Source organism: Rhineura floridana, chromosome 1, assembly GCF_030035675.1.
Source record: "Rhineura floridana isolate rRhiFlo1 chromosome 1, rRhiFlo1.hap2, whole genome shotgun sequence".
Lineage (NCBI taxonomy): Eukaryota > Metazoa > Chordata > Lepidosauria > Squamata > Rhineuridae > Rhineura > Rhineura floridana.
In genome coordinates, this window is record NC_084480.1 from 5,163,202 (window position 1) to 5,188,315 (window position 25,114).

Here is a 25,114-nt window from a genome sequence, read left to right on the forward strand (position 1 = left end):
CTTCCCAGGGCTCGGTTCAAGCAAATGGCAGTGGAAGCAGTGCCACCCTGGCCTTTTCCACATGGCTGTTCCCACATGGCTGCTCTCCGTGGCACTTGGAAGCAAGGAGTGCTCCTCCCACTTGTCCGCCTCCTCCCAAGACCTCATTCTGGGCATGCCAATTCCTGGTCTCAGTGCTTTGCGATGTTGTTTTTCAGCATGGACAGGACGAGCTGGCTGGGCACAATCTTTGGGTTGATGCGACTCCCGCAGTGCTTGAACAACTCCTCAATGGACGCAACGGCAGCGTTGGAGACGCACGCTTCACAGTCGCCCTGCAGGTCCCGGAGAGCTGGAACAGGAAGAAAGAACCAGCTCCTCTCATAAGCTGCCCCGAGAACATGGTCACAGAGAGACTATAGAGATTTTTAGTGAGATAAATCCAAAGGGTGGCAGGGGTATGCCTTGTCATGAATATAGTGCAGTCAGCTCTCATGATAAGGATTAGGGATGGCGGAGCAATAAGATTCAGTTCACACTGAAAGCCGAATCTATCACATCTGCACTTTCCGAAACAATAGGAGAACCAAAACGCAGACATGTCTTTTAATTCACATTATCTGAATTTTGCAATGCAGTTCTCTAACCAAACAATGTTTACACAAATGCATATATTAGGGGAGAGTGTGCATAAAAATGAATATAGGAATGATAATAACATACAAAAATGCATTACCTTAGGAAAAACCGCTTGCAAAAATATTAGTAAAAACCTGCCTACAAAAATGTGATTATTAAGAAAAATTCACACTAAAATGTTAGAGAATTTTCATGAGGATTTAAAAAGCCCCCACAAATTTCTGGAGAATATGGATAACTGAATTTAAGACTGGAAAAATGAGAAGCAGAGGGAACCAAAATGGACAGACCTTTCTATCCCTAATGAGGACAGAAGTTGCCCAGCTCATAGTGTTTACATGGAAGAGAATTCAGCTGGAGAAGGAGTGACTAATCTTTTTCTTCCCAAGGGCCACATTGACATTCAGTCACTCCTCTGAGGGTCAAGTGCCAGAAGTAGGTATGGCTACTATATACTTACTAGGGATGGGTGGATCTGTCCCTTCTTTTTTCTCTGAGATTCCCATTTTTCCAATGAGTTCTCTACATTTCCACATCACTTTGAAGTTTTTTTAAATCCTGATGAAAATCCATCAGCATTCTCTCGCAAATTTCTCCTAATATTCAAATATGCAATTTTGCCTAATATTTGTTTTTAATGTTTTTGATTGTTGTAAACCACCCAGAGAGCTTCAGCTATGGGGCAGTATACAAATGTAATAAATAATAAATAAATAATACACAATTTTGCAAAACTATTTCCCCTAATATAATGCATTTCTGAATGTTATTCTCAAGAATATATGGCAAACAAATGGAAAAAATGCAGCCAGTGACAATTCATTTAAGCTTAGCATTGCTAAGTAAATTAATCCCAGCTGTCAGACAGGAAGCCGTTGTCTCTATTCAAGCCCAAACGAATAGAATCAAAAACATTGTCATCAGTTCTAATCCAGCTAGTATACTTCGCCGGTGTAATTTCTTGCCTGGCACTGGGCTGTGACAAACTCATCATGTTTGTCACTGGCAAGGAGTACATGGGTATCAGCACCAGGAAGGGAAAGGGGAGTGCAGGCCATTATAGTAACTATGGTAAAATAATTTGGGATTAATCAGATTGGGGTCTACAGCCATACTACTCTGAACACCCCTGCTCGTCTGATCTCAGAAGCTAAGCAGGGTCAGGCCTGGTTAGTACTTGGATGGGAGACTGCCTGGGAATACTGGATGCTGTAGGCTTAGAGGAATGCAATGGTAAACCACCTCTGAATACATCTTACCATGAAAAGCCAATGAATATATTAAAAAAAAAGATTCATAGGGTCGCCATAAGTCATCATCAACTTGAAGGCATATAACAACAACAACAACAAATCAGACTGTAAAAGGGTTAGTCCTGCAAAGAAAGAAGTCAGTTTTATTCTTACTCACCTAGATAAACATCCTCAACTTGCTTAGCGGAGACCACGTCTGGTTTCATACACTGTACATTGCATGCTAGGCAAATCGATAGAAAACTCTCAGTTCCTCTGCACAATACTTCATCCAGCTAAAATCATTAATCAGATCTAACCCAAAGAGCCCCTTTTATGTACTATGGACAACCTAGCAACTTCTGGATAACTTCAAAAATTTGCTGGTTAGGAAGACAGGAAGTTGCCTTATACCGAAGTCAAACCACTCGCCCATGTAGCTCAGGGCTGTTTGCATCGACTAGCTGTGGCTCTCCAGGGACTCATACAGCGATCTCTTCCAACCCTACATGGAGATCCTGGGGATGGAACCTGAGAGCTTGTGCATGCAAAGCTCTACCACTAGGCCATGGCCCTCCCCTAAATCAAGACAGGAGATGGGATAAAGCGGTAGCAATTGGCAGCTAGCAATGACAGCAGATTCCTCTAGTTGCTCAGACAAGCAAGCAAGCCTAACCTGGAAGCATTTATAATGAAGGAGGACCACCTGATGTGCTGTAGCCAATTGGACAGAATAGGGTAGTGCATACACATTGAGCTGAATCCCTGCCTAGTCACACCTACCAGTTTCCAGCTGAAATCCCACTGCTGACTCACATCCTGAAACCAGTGGAAGCTGGTCTATTGGGACTAGTGGAAACTGCCCCAACAACTTCGGTCTGCCCTCACCTGCTTGGTTTCTTACAACAGCCAGGCCGACGGCTGGCCCTGGTTGTCAGCTTCTTGCTCCTTAGTCTCAGCGTAGAACTCAGTAGAGAGGAGGATGAGGACAAGATTACAAAAAGTTGGCCCAACCTGTCATTGGCTTTTGCTCCACCTACTGTCGGGCTCCCTGCTTTCCGCCCCACCAGTTCCATTGGGCACCAGCCACCACTGCTGAAACCCCCTTTTATCGTAAGAGTCTTGCTTCTGATTACCTATCAATATGGCTGCTGCCTCTCGGTACAAAGGGTTCCTGCTTTTCATGTACTGAATCATCTGGGCGAGCATTTCTGGCAATTTCTGTGTGTATCTCCACAACTGGCAGGAAAAAAAGAAGGCAATAAAAGTCCAGCTCCTCAGTACATTTCTAGCTCTCCCAGTGGTCACAGTATTAGAAAAAGGGCAAGTTGTATTTACTGAGACAGAGAAGTTTAGGCAGTCCTGTCTGTCACCTTACAAAGCTTCTCTCATGTCTCTTGCCAAATTCTGAACACAGTGAAATCTCAGAGATGGGAGCAAGAAAAATTTATGCAAATGGCTACACATCAAGGTGTGCTTCATTTACATAATTTATTCTGAGAATGTAACCTTTTTTTGAAGCCTAATAGGGTTGTTGTTTTTTTAAAAAAAATTCCCATTGATTTATACAAGGTTTTCTTTTAACATCCCTGGAAAATAAAATAAGAAAAGAAAAACGCATAGACACAAATAATCCCTAAATTCACATAATAATTGTCCGTCCACAACACTACTGTTGACTTCAACTAATATGTAACCATGTCAAAGCATTAGCAGGAGAACTGTAAGTTTTATTTGGCTTAATTGGTAGACTGTTTTGTGCTTCCAAAGACTTAATTTGATGATGCAACTTAGTATCAGTATGCAAGAGTACAATAAAAGATGAAGAAAATTTAAAAAGTATTTAATATTTGCAAATCTGACAGTTGCATTTTTTAAAAAAAATCAGCCCAATGAAATTATTGAACCAATTGTATTGTAGTGTGTTGATTAGATCGCATTTGTCCACATCATCTGATCAACATAGGCATACCACTGGCTCCTTGTGTTGTATCCTCCTTGTTTACATAGGAACAAGTGCTTATTTTGTTGATAGATTAATCAACTAAAGTTTTAGTTGACTAATTGGTGGGAGTCAATTCAGGCTAGTGTGGTTCTGAAGAGGTATGATACTCTTAAGGATGGGTATTTCCCCCCTCCAATACAACCTCCTTGTGTCAGATTCACTCTCCTCTGAAAAACCCCTTCTTAGATACAGGAAAGATATGTGGAAAAAATGTGCCGTCCATTTCCGGGTCTTCTCCCATCTCCCTAAATGCTTCCTGTTTAGAAACCAGAGACACCTGTGAGGACACACTCTCCTTAAACACTGGTGTCCACTGGTGATGCTTCCCACTTTTAAGAGACATGTACTGAAGGCATTGCAGGAGACTGCAGGGGGATCAGGACTATGTACATTGACAATGGATGTGTGAGTCCTCTGCAGGCTTGCAGGTCTCACTCTGAGTCTGTCTGTGGCCATGCTATGCTAAGAGTCTCCTTCACAGATGTCTTCTGAGAAGATGAGCGCAAGCCAGTAGTGCTTGTCTCTGGCTGCCACAACTACCCCAACCGATGGCTTGGAAACAGAGGCAGGTGGGCTGGAAGGGGAACGCTGCAGCAACTGCGGGTCTAGGGGGACACAATTTGATGCACCATGCTGGCAGAAAAGTCAGGCTGTGGTTAGTGTCACAGAGGGAGAGAAGATAAGAGAGCACTATAGCTGTTGCACAACATCTTTCTGAGAAAAATCCTCAGATTCTTCTGTTTCTCACTCCCCTCTCCCTGAAAAAGAAGGCTCCTTTGCAGATTTTCTCTTAATATTCTCCACCATTTTTTGTGCTGGCTGCCATTCAACACATTTTCATCTCCTCTCCAAAACCCTTGAGAAATGCTAAGTGTGGGCCATTGTGGAGGATGCAAAGTGTGGAGTTGCAGCAAAAAACATAAGCATGCAAGCCCCCCCCCCCCAACTTAGGAAAAAAAGAAAGATGCTGTACACCTGTCACTGCTAATGATGAGCCCGAACCTTAAGAAACTGCTGGAGAATTTCTTATTCTCTGGAGAAATCTGACGAAAAGGACTGGGGGAAATCAAATGGGAACCAGGCCCCAAATCTCTTGCAAAACTCAGACAATCTCACAAGAGGAAGCAGTCCGATTTCTTTTTGGGCATCCCCAGATCTGGCTTCATCGAAGGGTTAAGGTAGCTTCCCCCAACTTGCTGTCCTTTAGCCTGGGGCTGATGGGAGTTATAGTTTAAAACAGCTGGTGGGCACCAGGTTGGGGGAGGCTGGGTTAAAGTTTTGTGACTCAGAATCTAGCAGTCAGCCTTAATCTCACTCACCATGTACTTGGAGATGTTAAAGTATTTGTTGTAGAGTTTGTCTTGCGCTGTAAACTCAAAGAGGTCATTGGGCACCTCACTCATTCTCATGAAGTTTGCACAAGTGGTGAGCACACTCTTAGATACCTAGAAAATGAAAAGAGTGAGGAGGTTAGCCAGGCGATGACATTGCCATGACAACCTTGCTGGCTCAGCAGGGACAATCAGGGCATTTCTGTACATGTAAGGTTCACCGTTTTATCTTATTTTATTTATTAAAACATTTTTATATCACCCTTCTCATCAAGGCTCAGGTTTAGAACAACAAAATATGCATATTAGCATTAATTAGCATCATATTGTATCTATGTTCACCGCCCAGAGAGCTATTGCTAGTCGGGCGGTATATAAGTTTTAAAAATAAATAAATAAATAAAGATCACAGTACAAATAAAATGCAGATAGTAACCTCAACAGGATTAAAAACCAAACTAACCCACTGGATTACTGTGATGCGCAGGTAGTCCAATCCTGCTTGGTTGTTATCTCCCCCCATCCCCATGAGCCAACTTTGACAGGTGGGCAGGACAACCCACTTGTCAATCACCTGCCCACAGGGTGGGGGTGGGAGATAAATAACTGGCCTGTCAGGCCAAAAAGGTTCCCCGTTCCTGATGTGCAGCAATGCCTCTCATGTGGAAATTTCCAACAACGTCAAGAGTTTTGCACCAGCAACAGACGCATTCAGGACCATCCAGCGATACCAGAGAAACTCTCTGCATCGTATGGAGATTCCACATGACAGAGAAGTGTTGCTTGGTGTTCCAGCCAGGTGCAAACAGCTGCCTGGAAGAAACAGTTTGATGAACAGAGCAGGTGATGCCTAGACAAGCCCTTCAACCTTGCAACTCACTTCTCCGCTGTAAGGGTCTGTCAGCTGTATGATCAGAGGGACGAGGCTTTTCAAAACATCTTCCACCGCAATGTTTCTCTGCTCCTCTTTCACTCCCCTCAACAGCAGCCCATAAAGAACGATGGACGACTTTTGCAGTTCGTTGTCTTCCTGAGAAGAGCAAGGAGAATGCAGGTCAGCCCCAAATGTGGTGCTGGGCAAGGCTGTTGCATAGTTTTCAGGGAGTTCAGTTGAACAAACACTTCTATGGCTCTGACTGTACGAGGGTGTGAGTAGGGCCTAGCCAATACCCACCACACATGCCCACCAGGGGCTCAATGGACTGCATTCATCTTGGGTCACATCCACACCTTACACTGAAAGCCCTATTATACAACTTTAAAGAGAGTTCCCTGGGAAGAGGGATTTATCATGAAACCACTCAGAGAATTGTAGCTCTCGGATTGGAAAAAGGGTCTCCTAACAACCCTCAGCACCCTCAACAAATTACAGCTCCCAGGATTATTTTGGGGAAGCCATGACTGTTTAAAGTGGTATAACACAGCTTTAAATGTATAGTGCAGATGTGCTCTTGGTGCATCTAAAGTTCTGCAAGCACAATCTGCTGGTCAACAGAATCACCTTAGATGGTGATAAAATTGCAGATGGTTTGTGGCCATATGCCTGGCATGTATGAAGCCCATTTCCAGTAGGGTTTGTTGACTTACGTCATTAAAGTGTTTCAAGAGATGAAAGAGAAGGTTGATCCCCATGAACCCATATTCCTCCACGTCCAAGTGGTTAAACAGATACTGGAGGCTCTTAATGGACTCTTTGGCAATATTCTTGTCTGGATCAGTAGCACAGTTTATCAGGGGATAGAGGAAAGGCTCCACGACCTCGTCCTGAAGGAAGAGGCAATTGAACACTCACTAGAGACAACTAAGTACACACACACACACACACCAGTTAGGACCCACAAAGCACAGCATAAGAATTACACATAAGTAAACACCCCCAGTGGGATACTCTCTCATGAGTAGAAATGGAGGGTAAGTGGCCTTCATTAGGGGAAGGGACACAGCTCAGTGGCAGAGCATCTCCCTTGCATGCAGAAGGTCCCAGGTTCATTCCTTGGCATCTCCATATAGGATTGGGAGAGCCTCCTGTCTGAAACCTTGGACAGCTACTGCCAGTCAGTGTTGACAGTACTGAGCTAGATAGACTTGGTATTAGGCAGCTTCCTCTGTTCCATCATGCAGCTGAGAATGGAAGGCTGGAGCATTTCCCAGCCAGATTATGCACCTCAACAGAAGATTTTAAAAACTAATCAGCTGATTGGCACCTGAGGTAAAGCTGCAGCCAATCAGCTGAAGGGGAAAAACCTTGTTTCAACTGTTCGACTCATAAGTGGGGAGACCTTCCCAGTCAGAAGATCCAGTGTTCCTCCTTGGACATTGCATGGGATATCAGGGAAATTTAAGAAGGAGCAAAGAGTCTTGTGACAGCAGCTGGTGCCCACTGGGATTGGCTGGGCGGAAGGCAGGGAGTCCAAAGTAGGAAGAGCCAGAGCCAATGATTGGTGGAGCCAGAGCCAATCACAGGCAGAGTTCTAGTTCTTTTCCCATCTTCCTACCTGATGAGTTTATACAAGGGGACACACTGAGATTAAGGAGGAGGAGGGTGCTGATGGCCATGAGCTGGTTTTAAGCAGTGGGGCAGGCAGGTGGGGGCTAGCTGAGGGGCAGACTGAGTATGGTGGGGTGGTGCCCCATTTGTCCTAATGGATCACTTTCCACTGCATGGTGGAAAGATCCATGTAGTGACACCATTGGAAGGGGTTCTTAAGTAGAGGAAGGGGGCAAATAATGACCCCCTGTAGCCTTCTATTAACAGTTGCTACATAATGAGAAGACATGATTCATTAGAAAAGACAATAATGCTGGGAAAAACAGAAGGGAGTAGAAAAAGAGGAAGACCAAACAAGAGATGGATTGATTCCATAAAAGAAGGCACAGACCTGAACTTACAAGATTTGAACAGGGTGGTTTGTAACAGATGCTCTTGGAGGTGGCTGATTCATAGGGTCGCCATAAGTTGTGATCCACTTGAAGGCACATAACACACACACAAGGGGGCCATTGCAAAAGGTTGGGGAGCTACCCCCAATTAATTAAAGCAGTGGGCTTGTGGCAGGGGTGGGTAGTTCCCATTGGGACTGGTGGAGCAAAAGTAAGTGGAACAAGAGCAAATGAGAGGGACAGCCAAGTCATTCTAGGTTTGTCCCCATTCTCTTCTTCCCTGCTGAGCTCTACACAAGCAACACTGAGGCTGAGGAGGAGGGAGCTGGCAGCCAGGACCACCCCTGGGGCTGGTTGTTGTAAGAAGCCAGGCAGATGGGGAGTGGCTAAGGGCAGAGTTATTTATTATTTATTTATTTATTCGATTTATTAGTCTGGCTGGTACCCGGCCACTCTGAGCGGCGTACAAAGCAAAAACATATAAAACATCAAGAACATCAAAAACTCAGCAATAAAACTAAACAATAACATAGAAACAACTCAGTTACAATAAGGCTTCTCGTCTGTATATTCCAAAAAGTGCGCCTTCAGATGGAAACTCCTGATGTAAGTCTTCCCACCCCAGCACAAGACCGGTGTGGGTGATAGTCCATTTGCAAGACCGAAAAACGACCCCCCCCTCTTGATCTCAGCATCCAGCATCCAGTACTTTCAGCGGAGAGTGGGGCGTGGCAAACAGACCCCTTGAAGTCGTGACTAACAGGGAGGTTTTCTTCAGAGAAGCCAAAAATGAAGGCACTAGGATGTATCAATTTTATACCCGTTCAGTTGGCTTGTATTTACCCAAGGAATCTTGGAAATCATACTTTGGTGAGAGAACTGAGGGTGAGTTTGGTGAGGGAACTGAGCATTCTCTGCTACAGATCCCTTGTACTCATATGTGGGAGAGAAAATGTCTTGTAAGCCAATATAAGTTTGTAGTGCAGAAGCATCCATAGAGAAAACATTAATACACCTCTCCAGCACAACTCACACATAACCAGATATATTCATTAAAAGGTTTTCCTAAACCTCATCCATTGCATTACATCTTTAGGGTTACTAGAGATGGAAATAAAAATCCTTGAACTTGAGGATGGCAGGGCACCTGGATGGGCCAGCCTCCTCTGGGGTCATGCTAAGGCCTAAAGTGTAGTGTGCCATAAGGCCTGTTGCCACTTTTGGTGCAACACTAACATGAAAGCTTAAAAAAGGAGCTTACCATGGATGAAGAACTGGGCAGGGATGTGGTGGGTCACCGACAGAGGTTGGTGGACTAATTCTCTGCCCTGATCTAAGTAACTGGTATCACCCAGAGCTGCTTGGGAGGTGAGGTGCCACTGTACTCTCTAACACCTTGGACTCCGAATGGTTGCCTTGATACTAGGCAACAGTTATTTAAATTACTAAGATATAAAGTGCGTTTCTTCAGGAGTCGTACTGCAGCTTCCTGTAGATCAGAGCGGCCCACATTTTCTCTCAAAGAGGCATTAACCACATCTGAGCCCCAGATAGCAAATTCTGCTCCGGCAGCTTTCATCAGCCAGGACAGGTAAGGATCAAGAACAATAAATACGTGGTAGGTCTAGGACCTCCAAGACGCCTGCCTATATCCTGAAAGGGATCCATAATAAACATCTGTTTGAGCTGTAGTCCAAACCATCTGGAGAGCACCAGTTTGTGGAAGGCTACAATAATAATAATAATAATAATAATAATAATAATAATAATAATGGGAAAATGGACTGCCTTCAAGTCGATTCCGACTTATGGCAACCCTACGAAAGTGGCATTCAGAGGGTGTTTCCCATTGGCTCCCTCTGAGGCTGAGAGGCAGTGACTGGCCCAAGGTACCCGGTGAGCTTCATGGCTGTGTGGGGATTCGAACCCTGGTCTCCCAGGTCATAGTCCAACACTCTAACCACTATGCCACACTGACTCTCAATAATAATAATAATAATAATAATAATGCTTAATTGCCAAAATGGATTCTAAGTTGCTTACAAATATAAAACTGCCACAGACACATAAATAAAATAAACAATTCCATCAAAACATATTTTTAATTTCCAATATTAAATTTGTTTCACTATATATGGTCACTTAATTGTCAAAGTGGATTCTAAGCAGTATAAAAACAATTACAAAAAATATAAACAGACTTAATTAAAATACAGAAAAGCAATTCTATCAAATTATTATTATTATTATTTCCAATATTAACAGCCTCTATTTTTTAACCATATGTGGTCACAAAGCGGTTCACACACAACAATCAATAAATATTATTACTACTACTATATGAATTGATTTATCAACCACCTAATAATGCGCCGTATGCCTATTCCCTGCCACTCTTGAACCCTATTTGGCTCCTGCAGCGAAGCTCTTACCTCCAGCGGGTGCTGCAGGATATAGCCCAACCCTCGAATACTGAAGATCTGCATGAGGACAGAGGTTTGTACCATCCACTCTCGGAGGACGTCTAGTATATCTTGCTTCACAAAAAAGAGGCCGACCTCTGGATGAAAAAGAAGCTGAGAAAGAACACTCTTGATGATCAAATAATTCCACGAAAATCAAAGCTCAGTTCCCGGGAGCGAAGAAGAGGGATAGGGAAGAAATGGAACAACTTTAAGATGTGATCCAGGCTAAGGAGATATGGTAGCAGGTGCTCAGATGCTAGTGGCAAAGTACTGGAAGTTTCCACAACTCCCAAGAGTGGCTCCCAATCCCAACGCATAAAACTACTGTTTTAAAAAGAACACACACATTCACAAAGCTATGGGATGGAATTAAAGTTAACAAGTCTTTAAAGCAGTGATGGGGAACCTTTTTCTGTTAGCATGAGTTGAATGTCGTCAGAAGCCGAACTGTATCAGAATCCCTGTTGGAGGAGCACACTGTACACTGGATACAATCACACTGAGACTCTGGCTTTTAAGAAAACAACAGAGTGGGCCTTTATCAAAGGAAACACTTATGCCCAGGGTTCTCATGTCAGTCCGTTCTGGATGGGGTTGCTCTCCCCTGGAAGGACCAGGTCCGCAGCTTGGAGGTACTCCTGGATCCAACCTTGTCACTGGAGGTTCAGGTAGCCTCAGTAGCTCGGAGTGTCTTTTTCCAGCTCCAGCTGGTTCGCCAGCTTCAGTTCCTTTTGGACAGAGATGACCTGGCCACAGTACTCCATGTTCCGGAAGCTTCCATATTGAATTATTGCAATGTGCTCTACTTGGGGCTGCCCTTGAAGACGACTCAGAAACGTCACTGTTCCAAAATGCCGCAGCCAGATTACTGGCTGGGGTTCGTTTTATGTCTCATATAACTCCTGTATTTAAACAGATGAATTGGTTGCCAGTTTGTTTCCAGGCCTAATTCAAGGTGCTCATGCCTAAACGACTTAAGACCAAAACATCTGAGAGGCCAACCCCTTCCCTGCAGATCTCTTGGGTGTTGAGATCAGTAGCCCCTTTGGTAGTTCCGCTACTCTTAGATAATAATAATAATAATAATAATAATAATAATAATAATAATAATAATAATAATAATAATAATAATAATTTAATTTATGTGTCGCCTATCTGGACAATGGCCACTCTAGGCGACATACAAATCAGTTGCAGTAAATGCAGCACAATAAAATACACATAAAATACAATATAACAAGGAAACTATAAATAGGAATGATAACAGTTCAGAGTAATAGGCAATTAGTCCTGAAAATTAACCCTCCCCGGAAGTCCCAAAGGCCTGTCTGAAAAGCCAGGTCTTCATAAGAACATAAGAACATAAGAAGAGCCTGCTGGATCAGGCCAGTGGCCCATATAGTCCAGCATCCTGTTCTCACAGTGGCCAACCAGGTGCCCGGGGGAAGCCCGCAAGCAGGACCCGAGTGCAAGAACACTCGCCCCTCCTGAGGCTTCCAGCAACTGGTTTTCAGAAGCATGCTGCCTCTGACTAGGGTGGCAGAGCACAGCCATCATGGCTAGTAGCCATTGATAGCCCTGTCCTCCATGAATTTGTCTAATCTTCTTTTAAAGCCGTCCAAGCTGGTGGCCATTACTGCATCTTGTGGGAGCAAATTCCGTAGTTTAACTATGCGCTGAGTAAAGAAGTACTTCCTTTTGTCTGTCCTGAATCTTCCAACATTCAGCTTCTTTGAATGTCCACGAGTTCTAGTATTGTGAGAGAGGAAGAACTTTTCTCTATCCACTTTCTCAATGCCATGCATAATTTTATACACTTCTATCATGTCTCCTCTGACCCGCCTTTTCTCTAAACTAAAAAGCCCCAAATGCTGCAACCTTTCCTCGTAAGGGAGTCGTTCCATCCCCTTGATCATTCTGGTTGCCCTCTTCTGAACCTTTTCCAACTCTATAATATCCTTTTTGAGATGAGGCGACCAGAACTGTACACAGTAGGCTTTGCGGAATACATTCAGGGAAGGGGCATGCCGAAGATCGTACGGGAGGGAGTTCCAGAGAGTGGGGGCCACCACTGAAAATGCCCTCTCTCTAGTCCCCACCAACCTAGCTGTTTTAGTTGGTGGGACTGAGAGAAGGTCCTGAGTGGCTGATCTTGTCGGGCAGCATAATTGGTGACACTGGAGGCGCTCCATCAGGTAAACTCGTCCGAAACCGTGTAGGGATTTAAAGGTTAGTACCAACACCTTGAATTGAGCCCGGAAAATAACTGGAAGCCAGTGTAGATCGAATAACACTGGAGTGATGTGTTCCCGGCGGCGACAATTTGTAAGTAGTTGAGCCGCAGCATTTTGTATAAGTTGTAATTTCCGGACCGTTTTCAAGGGTAACCCCACGTAGAGCGCATTGCAGTAGTCTAAACGAGAGGTGACCAGGGCATGTACTACCAGTGGGAGCTGATGAGCAGGGAGGTAGGGTTGCATCCTACGAATGAGGTGTAATTGATACCAGGCTGCCCGGCTCACTGCCGAAATCTGAGCCTCCATGGACAGCCTGGAATCAAGAACAACCCCAAGGCTGCAGACCTGGTCCTTTAGGGGCAATCTTACCCCATTGAACATCAGGTCAACATCTCCCAACCTTCCCTTGTCTCCCACAAGCAGCACCTCAGTCTTATCGGGATTCACCTTCAACCTGTTCCTTCCCATCCATCCACTCACGGATTCCAGGCACTTGGACATGGTCTCCACAGCCAACTCTGGCGAAGATTTAAACGAGAGATAGATGATGATGATGAAATAATAACAATAGGAAAGATCCCTAGTTCTGGCTAACTAAGGTGGAGATGCAATAAGGCATGCTTGCTCCTGCATCTCAAGATAAGAGAGATCCAAAGGGTCTCCTGTCCAAGGGAGCAGAGGAAAAAGAGAAATGGGGTGGGAAGTGAGGTCAGCAACCCTAAGAGTATCAGTCTAGCACTGGAAGATCAACACAGGTTAAAACAAGAAAGGACAATGTAGGAAGCATGGAGGTTCCTCTCCCTATCTATGCTGCTAACCCTAACACTTCAATCATTTTCAGCCTAAGAGACACATTCCCTTCCAGGGGCCACAAGCCAGTGGTGGGCAGATCCAGAGCAAAAGTGGGCAGAGCCATGGATGTAAATGTTACCTTTGTATAGTAGGCTAGTCTCAGCACACACTCACACACCCCTCTCTATCCTCTATCTGGGCAAGCAAGAGACACATTCCATCTGGGGCATGAAGCAGGCCAGTGAGAGGTGTGGCCGGGGGAGAGTTCTAAAGGCCAGGTAGAGTGGCCTTGGGGGTCACATTTGGCCCCCATGCCTGAAGTTCCCCACCTCTGCTTTAAAATGTTGGTATTCAGTTATAGAACATTGGAGTAAGAAGAAATGCTAAGAAAGCATAAGACAGTAGGTTCTAAATGTAGTTTTAACTTTAAAAAGACACTTACCCTTGTTTCTTGTTGATGTTCGCCTTCTGAAGTGTATCCTTTTGTATTCAATTAGATTTCTATTTTACATTTTATAATCCTTTAATATTTTATATTTAATGTACTGGATTGTTTAGTCACAAAGATGTATTTACCAACGTTGTTTTTGTTTCTTTTTATTAAAAGAAATAGAAACGGGAGGGAGTAGCTTCATGATTTTCACAAAGGCCATCCAATCAGCGCTTTGCACAGCCAGATGAAGAGGTGGAAGGGAGGGAGGTAGTTTGTCAAAATATCAGAGAGGATTCTGGGGTGCGCTATTCAGTTACAAGGTAGGTCAGTCATTCTGGGAGTAGCATCAGAGTGCAGACTCATGTGCTGCTAAGTCCCTCACTCTGGGGGCACCTCTTGAGTTTTGCCACCCAAGGAATCTCCCAACTCAACCTGCATGGTTTAGCTGGCCTTGAAATCGTGCCTGCTTTCATCTGCACAGGCCCATTCTGTGTTATGCCTCTTTGCAAATGATTACCCGCTCCAACTGTGTGGACGCACAGCCAGCTGCACCTGGCCCCAGCTAGGATTGTATTGAGGGATGGAAAGATTTGCCTGTTTTGGTCCTCTCAGCTTCTCATTTTTCCAGTCTTAAATTTGGTTCTCCATATTCTTCAGCAATTTTCCATTTTCTTTTTAAAAAAATCCTCATGAGAATTCTCCAACATTTTAATGCAAATTTCTCCTAATCAACACATTTTTGCAAGCAGTTTCTCCTAATGTAATGCATTTTTGTGTGTTATTTTCACTATTTATTTTAATGCACACTTTCTCCTAATATATGCATTTTTATAAACATATCTTGGTTGGAGGACTATATTGCAAAATTCAGCTAAGAGCAAATTTCAAAGTATGGCTGTGTTTCGGTTCTCATATTGTTTTGGAAAGCGCAAATTTGATAGTTTTGGCTTTAAATGCAAATTATTTATTTATTTATTTATTTATTAAATTTATATACCGCCCGACTAGCGATAGCTCTCTGGGCGGTGAACATAAAATCAAGTTTCCCTCCTCATCCCTAGTTGTATCCATTATTAGTCCCATTCAAAGTAGACCTACTGAAAATAATTGACAGGACTAACATAGGTCCATCAATTTCAGTGGGTCTGCTCGGAATATAATCCCTAGTTAATGCCCACTGCTCAAGCTCCTGTGTAAGGTCCTGTACAAAGTGATCTCCCATGCCTAGCATGGCTCACTAGCCATAAATGGCGGCCCATTGGGCCTTCTTAAACTCCTTGATTATCTTGACTGCCTGGGCACAGTTGCTCCAATAGCAGGAGAGCCTGCCTGCATTACTGGCTTCCAACTCTCACCTCAGTGAAGAAGGCCATCCCAATTGTCCTCTCCTTAGCATCAGGGCGACGCAAGTAGGTGTTGGCCTGCTTGAAAGTCATCCTGAGGTGAACTTTGGAGAATGCAAACAAAGTCCTGGAAGATGAAAAGCAGACACAAAGGGTGCAGACACCGGAAGGTTAGTGAGACAAACCACTAAGTGTTGCATTTATTTAGCTTTGGTTTTATTGTTTATTTTATATTTACATTGTAATTTTAAACATTTATTTATTTATTTATATTTGATTGCTTACCTGGCATTTCCCATAAGGTCCCAGAGCTGCTTACAACAATAAAATATATAGTTATAAAACAAATAATACAGTTATAACCATAAAACAAAAAAGTGTAAAAACAAGGAAATATTATTATTATTATTATTATTATTATTATCATTATTATTATTATTATTATCATCATCATCATCATTATTATTATTATTATCATTATCATTATTATTATTATTATTATTATTATCATTATCATTATTATCATTATTATTATCATTATTATTATTATTATTATTATTATTATTATTATTATTATTATTATTATTATTATTATTATTATGCAGCCTTCAAGAAGAAACACCAGCAGTTCAGAAACAAAAGCTAACAGCAAAATAACAAGAATAAAACCAATTATAAAACTAATGCTGCCCTGGGCTCCTACTGGGAGGAAGGGCAGGATATAAATCTAATAAATAATATTAAATAACAATAATAATAATAATAATAAAAATACAGCTAGCCAGAATTAAAATACATAGTTAAACAGGACATGAAAACATCCATAATTAAAATATGTGGAATAAATAAGCCCATGAAAACAGCTTAACAGTTAAACAGCTAAAAACAGTTTATAGCAACCATCAAAGCAGGAGATTCAAGTCAGGATATTAGGAAAAATCTGGTCTTAACCAGTGTATCTTCAAGAGCTGATGGAAGGGAGCTCAAGGCCTCCCATATTTCAGCAAGGAGATATTAAACAATGAAAAACAATTCCCTATTTTTTTTAAAAAAAACAAAATACAAACATTTAAAAACAATTCCTTATTTAAAAACAGTCAAAAGTAATTCCAACACAGATGCAGACTGATATAAAGATCTACTTAAAAAGGTTGTTGTTGAAAGAGGAAGGTCTTCAGTAGGCGCTAAAAAGACAACAGAGATGGTGCCTGTCTAATATGTAACAGGATGGAATTCCAAAGGGTTGGTGACACCACACTGTTTCTCTTTTGGTGTGGACCTCCTGAGGGCACATGGGATCCCCCCAGAGAACTGGGAACTGTAGCTTACCCCTCACAGAATGGATAAACAGAGCTCCTGAAATGATGATATTTACTGTGAGCCACTCATAGAGTGGTATACAAATGCCAGAAATAAATAAGTAAATAAGGTATGCTAGACCCACAGCATGTATAGCCCAAAACTTAAATTATGGGGAAAGGGGGGGGCCTTCATGAAATCCACAGGGCCCATCCACTGATTCTTCCCAAGTGTAGCCAAATCTGACTGTTGTATCCTTCCATTGTGAGGATATGTCACTGTTTTTAACTGGTTTGAGATGTTCTTTAGTTGTTTTAAACTGGGGTTATTTTTGATGGTGATGTTTTGCCACTTGCTTGTCTGCCAACCAAGGCTCCTTTGGGAGGAAGGGTGGGGTATAAATTTAAATAAATCAATCCATAGCTAAGGAGGCTGTTTCTATTATTATTATTATTATTATTATTATTATTATTATTATTATTATTGATGATGATGATGATAACAATAACAACAACAATAATAATATCCAGCAGGGCTGCTGAATAAGATTTTCAGTGATTGGAGGGGAAAGGGAAGCTTCAGTGCCCCACATAGCTCTGAACCACCATGACTTGTGGGAAGGAAGCTAACTGTGAAAGACAATATAAACTGGCAGTATAAATTATGCAAAGCAAGAGCTCATCCAGATGACCGCAAAATGTGTGACAAGCGCGCTATGTGTGTTTATTATTTTTCGGTCATCCAAATGACGTCGCGCAGTGTTACGCATTTTCGCGGGTTAAATCCGCTCATTCCGATACCAGCAAAAATGCGATTTGCTGTTTGAAATCGGGAATCTCGCTGTGCCACAAAAGAAGTGTTTTTTCCAATCGGAAACAGCGGGGGGGGGAAGGTAAAGTGAGGACTATCAGCTGACAACCCGAATAGGAAACAGTGAATAGGAAACAGTGGATAAGCCCCAAGAGTGCTTAATTTGCCTTTTAACTGATCATAATCCAGCTTTGCTATTACAGATCCCCCCCCCAAAATGCCTACCGAGCCCTGTTTTAGGAAACACTGGCAAATGTAAAAGGATTCAGAACAGAGTGATCAGGGTGAGAAAAGGCCCCAAAGGCAAGATGTGGAAGCAATGAATTCTTGCTTTTTCTAGTTCAGATTCAGCTACTCTTGCAGGCCGCCCATTGAACTGGAAATGCCAGGGATCACACCTGGGGCATTCTAAACCTAGGATCAAAGCCAGTCCCTCCAAACGTTCAGTGTCTTACCTTGCCAAATGAAAAATGCCATCAAAGTATGTTTCCGGAGTTGACAACATGTCCCAGCAGCCTTGCATCCCCAAAATATTGTATTCTCTGATGTAGCCGGCACAGGCAATCAGGTTTTTCAGAGCCTGGACAGCTGTGCTGTGTAAAATGAAGGGGGGGGGGAATCATCACAAGCCCTTTGGCGTGATGGACCCAACCACAATGCACCTCCCCCCCGTTTCATCTGGAAGGAGCCACGTTTCTGCCGCTTCAGTTTCAGGCTGCACAACTTGTGAGTCCCACCACACCAAAGTCAATCCACTAGCAGCAAAAAGAAAAAAAGGGGGTGAGTGGATGAGATGAGAAAGTCTTTTATATCTTTTACCAACCTAGTGTCTTTCAGATATTTTGGAGTACAACTCCCATCAGCCCCAGATGGCCCCAGATGGGACTGTAGTCAGAGCTGTAGTCCAAAACACTTGGAGGACATCGAAGTGGGGAAGACTGGTCTATTAGCTATCTGAGCTAAATGGAACCTCCATGTTCAAATGAAGAATATCTCTGCACAACCAAATGTTATTTGGGGAGGGCTGTGCTGATTTTTCTTTCTAAGACTATTTTCTGTTTTGTAGAACAGTGTTCTCACAAGCACTAAAATACATCAAATACCAATCAGTAAAATGCAACTACAAAGCTATTGAATCCAATTATGACAACAGGGAATGTAGGATCCTTCCAGAGCAAGGCATTATGGGTGAGGTGGTCCTAAAGAGTGCCTTCCGCTTTGCCAAAGTAGTAGAAAATACTGTTTAAAGTTGAACTATAGTTCAACGTAGTAACCATGGTTACTATGGTTAAGCTGTAGTTGCCACAGCAACATGGTGGTCCAGGCATCCTCTGGAGTCACTTCTCCCCCCTGAAGAAGATCAGAGCAAGATGTGGGCAGAGCTTGGAAAAGTTACTTTTTTAAACTACGACTCCCATCAGCCCCAGCCAGCATGGCCACTGGATTGGGCTGATGGGAGTTGTAGTTCAAAAAAGTAACTTTTCCAAGCTCTGGATGTGGGTGTCTGGCTGCCAAGGGAGAGCCCCGTAGACTTACTTGTGAGGTTCCTGTGGAACCAGCTGCTCTCAGGGCCATGGGTCAGGCTTGCAAGCATCCCGAGGGAGGGGCATCCGAAACGTTGCAAGCAGGTCTCTTACCTTAATGGAGTGAGACGCACAGGGGCATCAGTGCCAAGACTTGTCCTCTTGGATCCTTTCCTGCCTGACCCAATGACAAAGTAGATCTGAGTGACCAGCGCAAGCAGGAGGTGGGGGAACTTGTTCTGTAGTGTATCTGCAGCCTCAGGTAAGGATAGGATCAGGCACAAAGCATTGGTGGCCTAGAGGTGGAAGGACAGGAGACTGACATTCAGCCGAGGTTAGGGATGGAAAGATCGGTCATTTTCAGTTCTCCCCATTTCTCATTTCCCCAAATGTAAATTCAGTTCTCCCTGTTTCTGCAGCAACTTGCATTTTTTTTAAAAAAAATCCTCATTAAAATTCTCCAACATTTTAGTGCAAATTTCTCCTAATAGACACATTTTTGTAAGCAGTTTTAACAAATGTACATTTTTTTTGCAAGCCATTTGTCGTTATCTAATGCATTTTTGCATGTTACTTTCACTCACATCCATTTTTATGCACACTTTCCCCTCATGTATGCACTTTTGTAAATATTGTTTGGTTGGCGAAGTGCATCACAAAATTCTAAATAAATGAGCATTTTGAAGGATGGCTGCGTTTTGGTCCTCATACTGATTCGGAAAGTGCGAATTTGATAAATTCTGCTTAAAATGAAAACTGCTGTTCAAATCTGCTGTTTTCCATTCACACTAGTAGGTGTTTCTCTGTGAAGGATTAGAGTTGCTGTTTCCTTGAGGCCCCGCCCTCTAATTTTACATGTTTACTCCCTCCGGTTCAAGGTTCAAGCTGGGAGAGCGTCTCAGTATGAAATTGACAAGAAAAATGAAACTGATTAGACCCCCCCTCCCCTTCTCCATTGTCCCAGCCTGAGTGAAAGGCGGACAGGTGGGAGAGTGAGTGAAAAGGCAAAGTAGGCAGTGGCTGCAGCGGCTTTTGCAAGTGGCAGAGAGAGGGAACGGGCAATGGGGCATTAAAAGAGAGCCCGCCCACTAAAAAGACATTGAAGCAAAGAGCCTACAAGGAGGAGCACAGCGCAGCTGAGATGGTTTTTCTTTTCCTTTTTGCATTATAATTGGATTGAGTTGATACGGATTTAAAAGGGGAAACTGCGTTCTAGCTTCTGCTTGTCTGCAACATCATGTGAACCATGCAAATTACAAGGGGATGCAGGTAACACCAGACGCACACTAAATCGCTGTGTGGATGAGCCCCCCACAGTTCAATTCATCAGGTGTGCAAAGAGGAATCCTAAATTGCTAGGCATAAGTTATATACATGGGGTGGGGGTCACATAAAGGAGTGCGGTCAGAGGTAAAGAAGATGCAAAAAGAAGAGGTAGGTAGTGTGTCTGATCATTTGGGCTTCGTTCTCCGACTATATGCCACCAATCTTCCAAACTACTTAGGGGAGAATACAGACTTCCTGCAGCAGTTACAGTCCATTGACAATCTCCCAGAGAATACCGCCTTAGCTACCATTATGTTGAGGCTCTTGACACCAGAGGTAGGGAAACTTTTTCAGCCTGAGACCTGCAGGTGCTTTGCTTTGACTAGCCTGGTCTACAGAAATCAGCAGCTTTTCAACACAGAAGACTATTTCCCACTTCACAGTGCTGGTCCATTAAGATACTGCTAGGCAGACCCCAGAGGCCAATGAGTCAGCTGTCCCCCCAAGCAGGGATGGGATCTGTTAGCCGGTGCCGCTTCAAAAGCATTATGTCGATCTAACAAGTGGTATCAGTTTGAGTTCATTCATTGTCTGCTATCCACTGCTTTTACCGGTCCAATTTTTTTCTCCCTCAAAATATTGAAGTAATAGCAATTTTGAAAGGAAATACTGATATTATGAAAAGAGCTTCACCTATCCTAAGCATGATTGCACAGGTGTAAATCCCACTGAACTCAATAAGCATGCAAATGATCAAATCTGACCTCCCATCCCCAACCCTCCTATCCCCCCTTGCCCCTTCCCTCCCCCTTTCTTCACCCCTCCCTTCCCCTCCCCCTCCCCTTCCAATCCCCTCCTTCCCCTTCCCTCTGCCCTCCTCCTCCTCCTCCCCATGGTCAGTTTTACCTATCCTAGGAGTACGACCTGGGAGGCCAGGGTTCAAATCCCCACTCAGCCATGAAGCTCACTGGGTGACCTCGGGCCAGTCACTGCCTCTCAGCCTCAGAGGAAAGAAATGGTAAAACCACCTCTGAATACTGCTTACCATGAAAACCCTATTCATAGGGTCAACATAAGTCAGAATCTACTTGAAGGCAGTCCATTTCATTTTCAAGCATGATTGCACGGGAGTAAATCCCATTGAACTCAAAAAGCATGCAAATTATCAAGCTTGCCCTGCCCTCCTCTTCCCTCCCATCACCTCCCTTTTGGCGCTTCCCTCCACCTCCCCTTCCAATCCCCTCCTTCCCCCTCCCCTCCCCCTCCTTCTGATCCCCTCGCCCCCTCTTTCTCTTTCCCTCTATTCTCCCCTCCCCCTTCTCCTCCCCCATGGTCAGTTTTACCTATCCTAGGCATGATTGCATGGGAGTAAATCCCATTGAACTCAATAAGCATGCAAATGATCAGGCCTGTTTTTCCCCTCCTTCCCCTCTCCTCTCCCTTCCTCCTCCCTTCTTCCTCCCCTCCCCTCTTCCTTGTTCCTGCTCGCCTGCCCACTCCAGGCCTCCCTCCCCATGGTCAGTTTTACCTATCCTAAACATGATTGCACGGGAGTAAATCCAGCTGAACTCAATAAGCATGCAAATGATCAATCCATTCTCAGCAGACTTGCACAGGATCCCATTTCTTACCTCTCAGATTAAAAGGCAGAGAAATTCACTAATACGCAAAAAACCTTGCGGTTTAAGAAAGTACCTATAGCCCACAGATATTTCTATCAAACTTTAAAAATCAGGGAAATTGGACAGCTCTAGTGAATGCACCAGGGGAGCAGGAGACCTGACCTCCACTCTGAGATATTGGACTGCCCCACAAATTTGTACAAATGCAAACACAATTTGGGTTGGTCTTTCACAGTCCAATCCACTTGCTGTGCAGCTTGGAAGAGTTTGGTAATTCAGCCCCACCGGTCTCAATGGACACCAGCCCCCACTGCAGAAGCCCAGTCCCCATATCCCCATCAGATAGCTGAATGGTTTTGTACCGCCATTGGCATTTGAGACTTGCTGTGCCGCCTGAAAGTGACTTCCGAAAGGGGGTCTTCATCCTGCAGCCTTTTGAGTAGCGGTCTCATCAGCTTGATGTTGGAATAAGGGTCAGCGACTAAAGCCTTCCATATTTCGGCTACACTGCTGCAAGTTTTCAAAACAGAATTAAAAAAAACCCCACAAGTGAGGACTTTTGTATTTCCCTTATGTTCCACTTGCATTATCAGAGAAAAACCACAGTAGGTCTACTGCTTCAACCATCCCAATCACATTTTGGGGTGCCCATCCCTGGTGATTTGGAGGATGGGGCATTTAAAGCAAGAGTGGGCAGCCCATAGATTGAGACCTATTGGAAGTTTTCTGGGTGAATTTGCAGTAGATTGGCAGGAGTTTCTGGTCCCCAATAAAATGACTTCTCCTGTTTTAGCTTTTTATCGAGCCTAACTGGAGAGGAGAGGCGATCTTTCTGGAGAGTGCAGGTGGGAAGGAAAAAGTCCACCTTCTCTCCACAGCTGCAATCTCCAGGAAGATTGCCCACCCCACAACTATTAGGCTTAAATCTAATAGTTGAATTCCGCTTCGATCTGTGGAACTGGCACTGTTACAGGTGCCACACAATACTTGTTCCACACTTGTAAGAAAGTGTTCTTTTAGTGTGGCAGCACCTACACTTTGGAACTCCCTGCCTATTGACATCAGGCAGGCACCTTTGCTGTACTCTTTTCGGTGCCTGCTTAAAACATCTGCGTTTAGGGAGCCCTATCCAGACGCATAGATGGGATGCATTTTAGTCTCTTTTCAACCTACTGCTGCTTCCATAATTTTAAACACGTTTTTAACTGTTTTTATTGATAATTTTAATATTTCTAGTAAACTGCATAGAGGGTTTGTTACAATCAAGCTGTGTATACATTTTGTTAAAAATAAATAAATAGATTGAATTAGGCCACTGTGAGAACAGAGTGCTGGACTAGATGGGCCACTGGCCTGATCCAGCAGGTTCTCATGCTCTTAAAAAAGTCTTGTCATGGAGTCAGGAGGGGGATGGAACTCTGCAGGTGCCAGGGAAAGTCTTGGCAGACACACATGTTCACCCACAGGTGCCACATTGACATCCCACACATTAGATAATAAATAATAATAATAAATTTCATTTTTGTGTCGCCTATCTGGCCAAAGCCACTCTAGGCGACGTACACATTAAAATTCAATAAAATACAATATAATACAAAATAAAATACAATGCAGTCAACACTAATGCAGCAGTATAAAACCATGTAGGGCAATTCATAACAATTATAAAACAATCACAGAAAAATTAGCCCACCCCGGAGATCCCGAAGGCCTGTCCAAAGAGCCAAGTTTTCAAGGCTCGGCGAAATGTATCCAGGGAAGGGGCATGCCGAAGATCGAACGGGAGGGAGTTCCAGAGAGTGGGGGCCGCCACTGAGAATGCCCTCTCTCTAGTCCCCACCAACCTAGCTGTTTTTGTTGGTGGGACTGACAGAAGGCCCTGCGTGGCTGATCTAGTCGGGCGGCTTAATTGGTGGTACTGGAGGTGCTCCTTCAGGTAAACTGGGCCGAGACCGTATAGGGATTTAAAGGTTAACACCAACACCTTGAATTGAGCCCGGAAAGCAACTGGAAGCCAATGTAGATAAAATAACACTGGCGTGATGTGATCACGGCGGCGGCTGCTTGTAAGCAAACGAGCCACTGCATTCTGCACCAGTTGTAATTTCCAGACTGTTTTCAAGGGTAACCCCACGTAGAGCGCATTGCAGTAGTCTAATCGAGAGGTGACTAGGGCATGTACCACCAGTGGGAGCTGATGAATAGGGAGGTAGGGTTGCAGCCTCCGTATGAGGTGTAGTTGATACCAAGCTGCCCGGCTCACTGCCGAAATCTGAGCCTCCATGGACAGCTTGGAATCAAGAACAACCCCGAGGCTGCGGACCTGATCCTTCAGGGGTAGACTCACCCCATTAAGCTTCAGGTCAACAACACCCAACCTTCCCCTGTCACCCACAAGTAGCACCTCAGTCTTATCAGGATTAAGCTTCAGCCTGTTTCTTCCCATCTATCCACTCATGGATTCCAGGCACTTGGACAAGGTCTGCACAGCCAACTCCGGTGAAGATTTAAAAGAGAGATAGAGCTGTGTGTCATCAGCATATTGGTGACACCGCAGCCCAAAACTCCTGATGATAGCTCCCAGCGGTTTTATATAGATGTTAAATAGCATGGGAGAGAGGATAGAACCCTGTGGCACTCCACAAGTGAGGGGCCAAGGGTCTGAAACCTCATCCCCCAATGCTACCTGTTGATGCCTGTCAGAGAGAAAGGAACGGAACCACTGTAAAACAGTGCCTCCTATTCCCAATCCTTCCAGGCGATCTAACAAGATACCGTGGTCGACGGTATCAAAAGCCACTGAGAGATCCAGGAGGACAAGAAAGGTGAATTCCCCCCTGTCTAATGCCCTCCTCATATCATCCACCAGAGCGACCAAGGCTGTTTCAGTACCATGTCCAGTCCTGAACCCCGATTGTCTTGTGTCTTGTGGGGGGAGAGAGAAAGGGCACAATGGCCCCTTTTGTTCTTTTGGGAATATTTTGGGGAGTAAAACAAATATTGCAGAAGTTTCAGCTGTTTGGGTGTCACAGTCTCCCTCTCTGCAGAATAGGGAGAGGGGACTTGCAGAGTATTGGTTCCCCTCTATTTGCTGCCTTTGCTGCAGTCAACGTTTGCAGAAGAATACTAGAAGTATCACCATCACCCAGAAAACAAAGTCCCATCCTGAGGCATGACAGGGCAAAGAGGAAGGGCAATGTGAAAGTAGGCAGCTGCAAAGAGATACCTGCCCATTGTTCTAGGAACTGATGGAGAATA

General features: G+C 44.0%; 1 protein-coding gene and 1 pseudogene across 1 annotated transcript in view; one reads left to right on the forward strand and one right to left on the reverse strand.

The window, feature by feature from the left end:
• Window positions 1–170: 170 nt before the first annotated feature.
• Window positions 171–25,114, reverse strand: part of LOC133377290 (maestro heat-like repeat family member 5) — a 33,979-nt gene continuing 9,035 nt past the window's right edge. Inside the window, exons 5-15 of the mRNA XM_061611113.1 lie at window positions 22,219–22,366; window positions 19,083–19,264; window positions 17,901–18,038; window positions 15,349–15,463; window positions 10,499–10,642; window positions 6,774–6,950; window positions 6,067–6,216; window positions 5,175–5,300; window positions 2,987–3,089; window positions 2,029–2,094; window positions 171–331 (exon numbers count right to left, since the gene is read on the reverse strand). Of these exons, the coding sequence (XP_061467097.1) occupies window positions 171–331; window positions 2,029–2,094; window positions 2,987–3,089; window positions 5,175–5,300; window positions 6,067–6,216; window positions 6,774–6,950; window positions 10,499–10,642; window positions 15,349–15,463; window positions 17,901–18,038; window positions 19,083–19,264; window positions 22,219–22,366 (1,510 nt within the window). The remainder of the gene's footprint in view (window positions 332–2,028; window positions 2,095–2,986; window positions 3,090–5,174; window positions 5,301–6,066; window positions 6,217–6,773; window positions 6,951–10,498; window positions 10,643–15,348; window positions 15,464–17,900; window positions 18,039–19,082; window positions 19,265–22,218; window positions 22,367–25,114) is intronic.
• On the forward strand, window positions 1,720–1,836 carry LOC133375828 (5S ribosomal RNA; annotated as a pseudogene).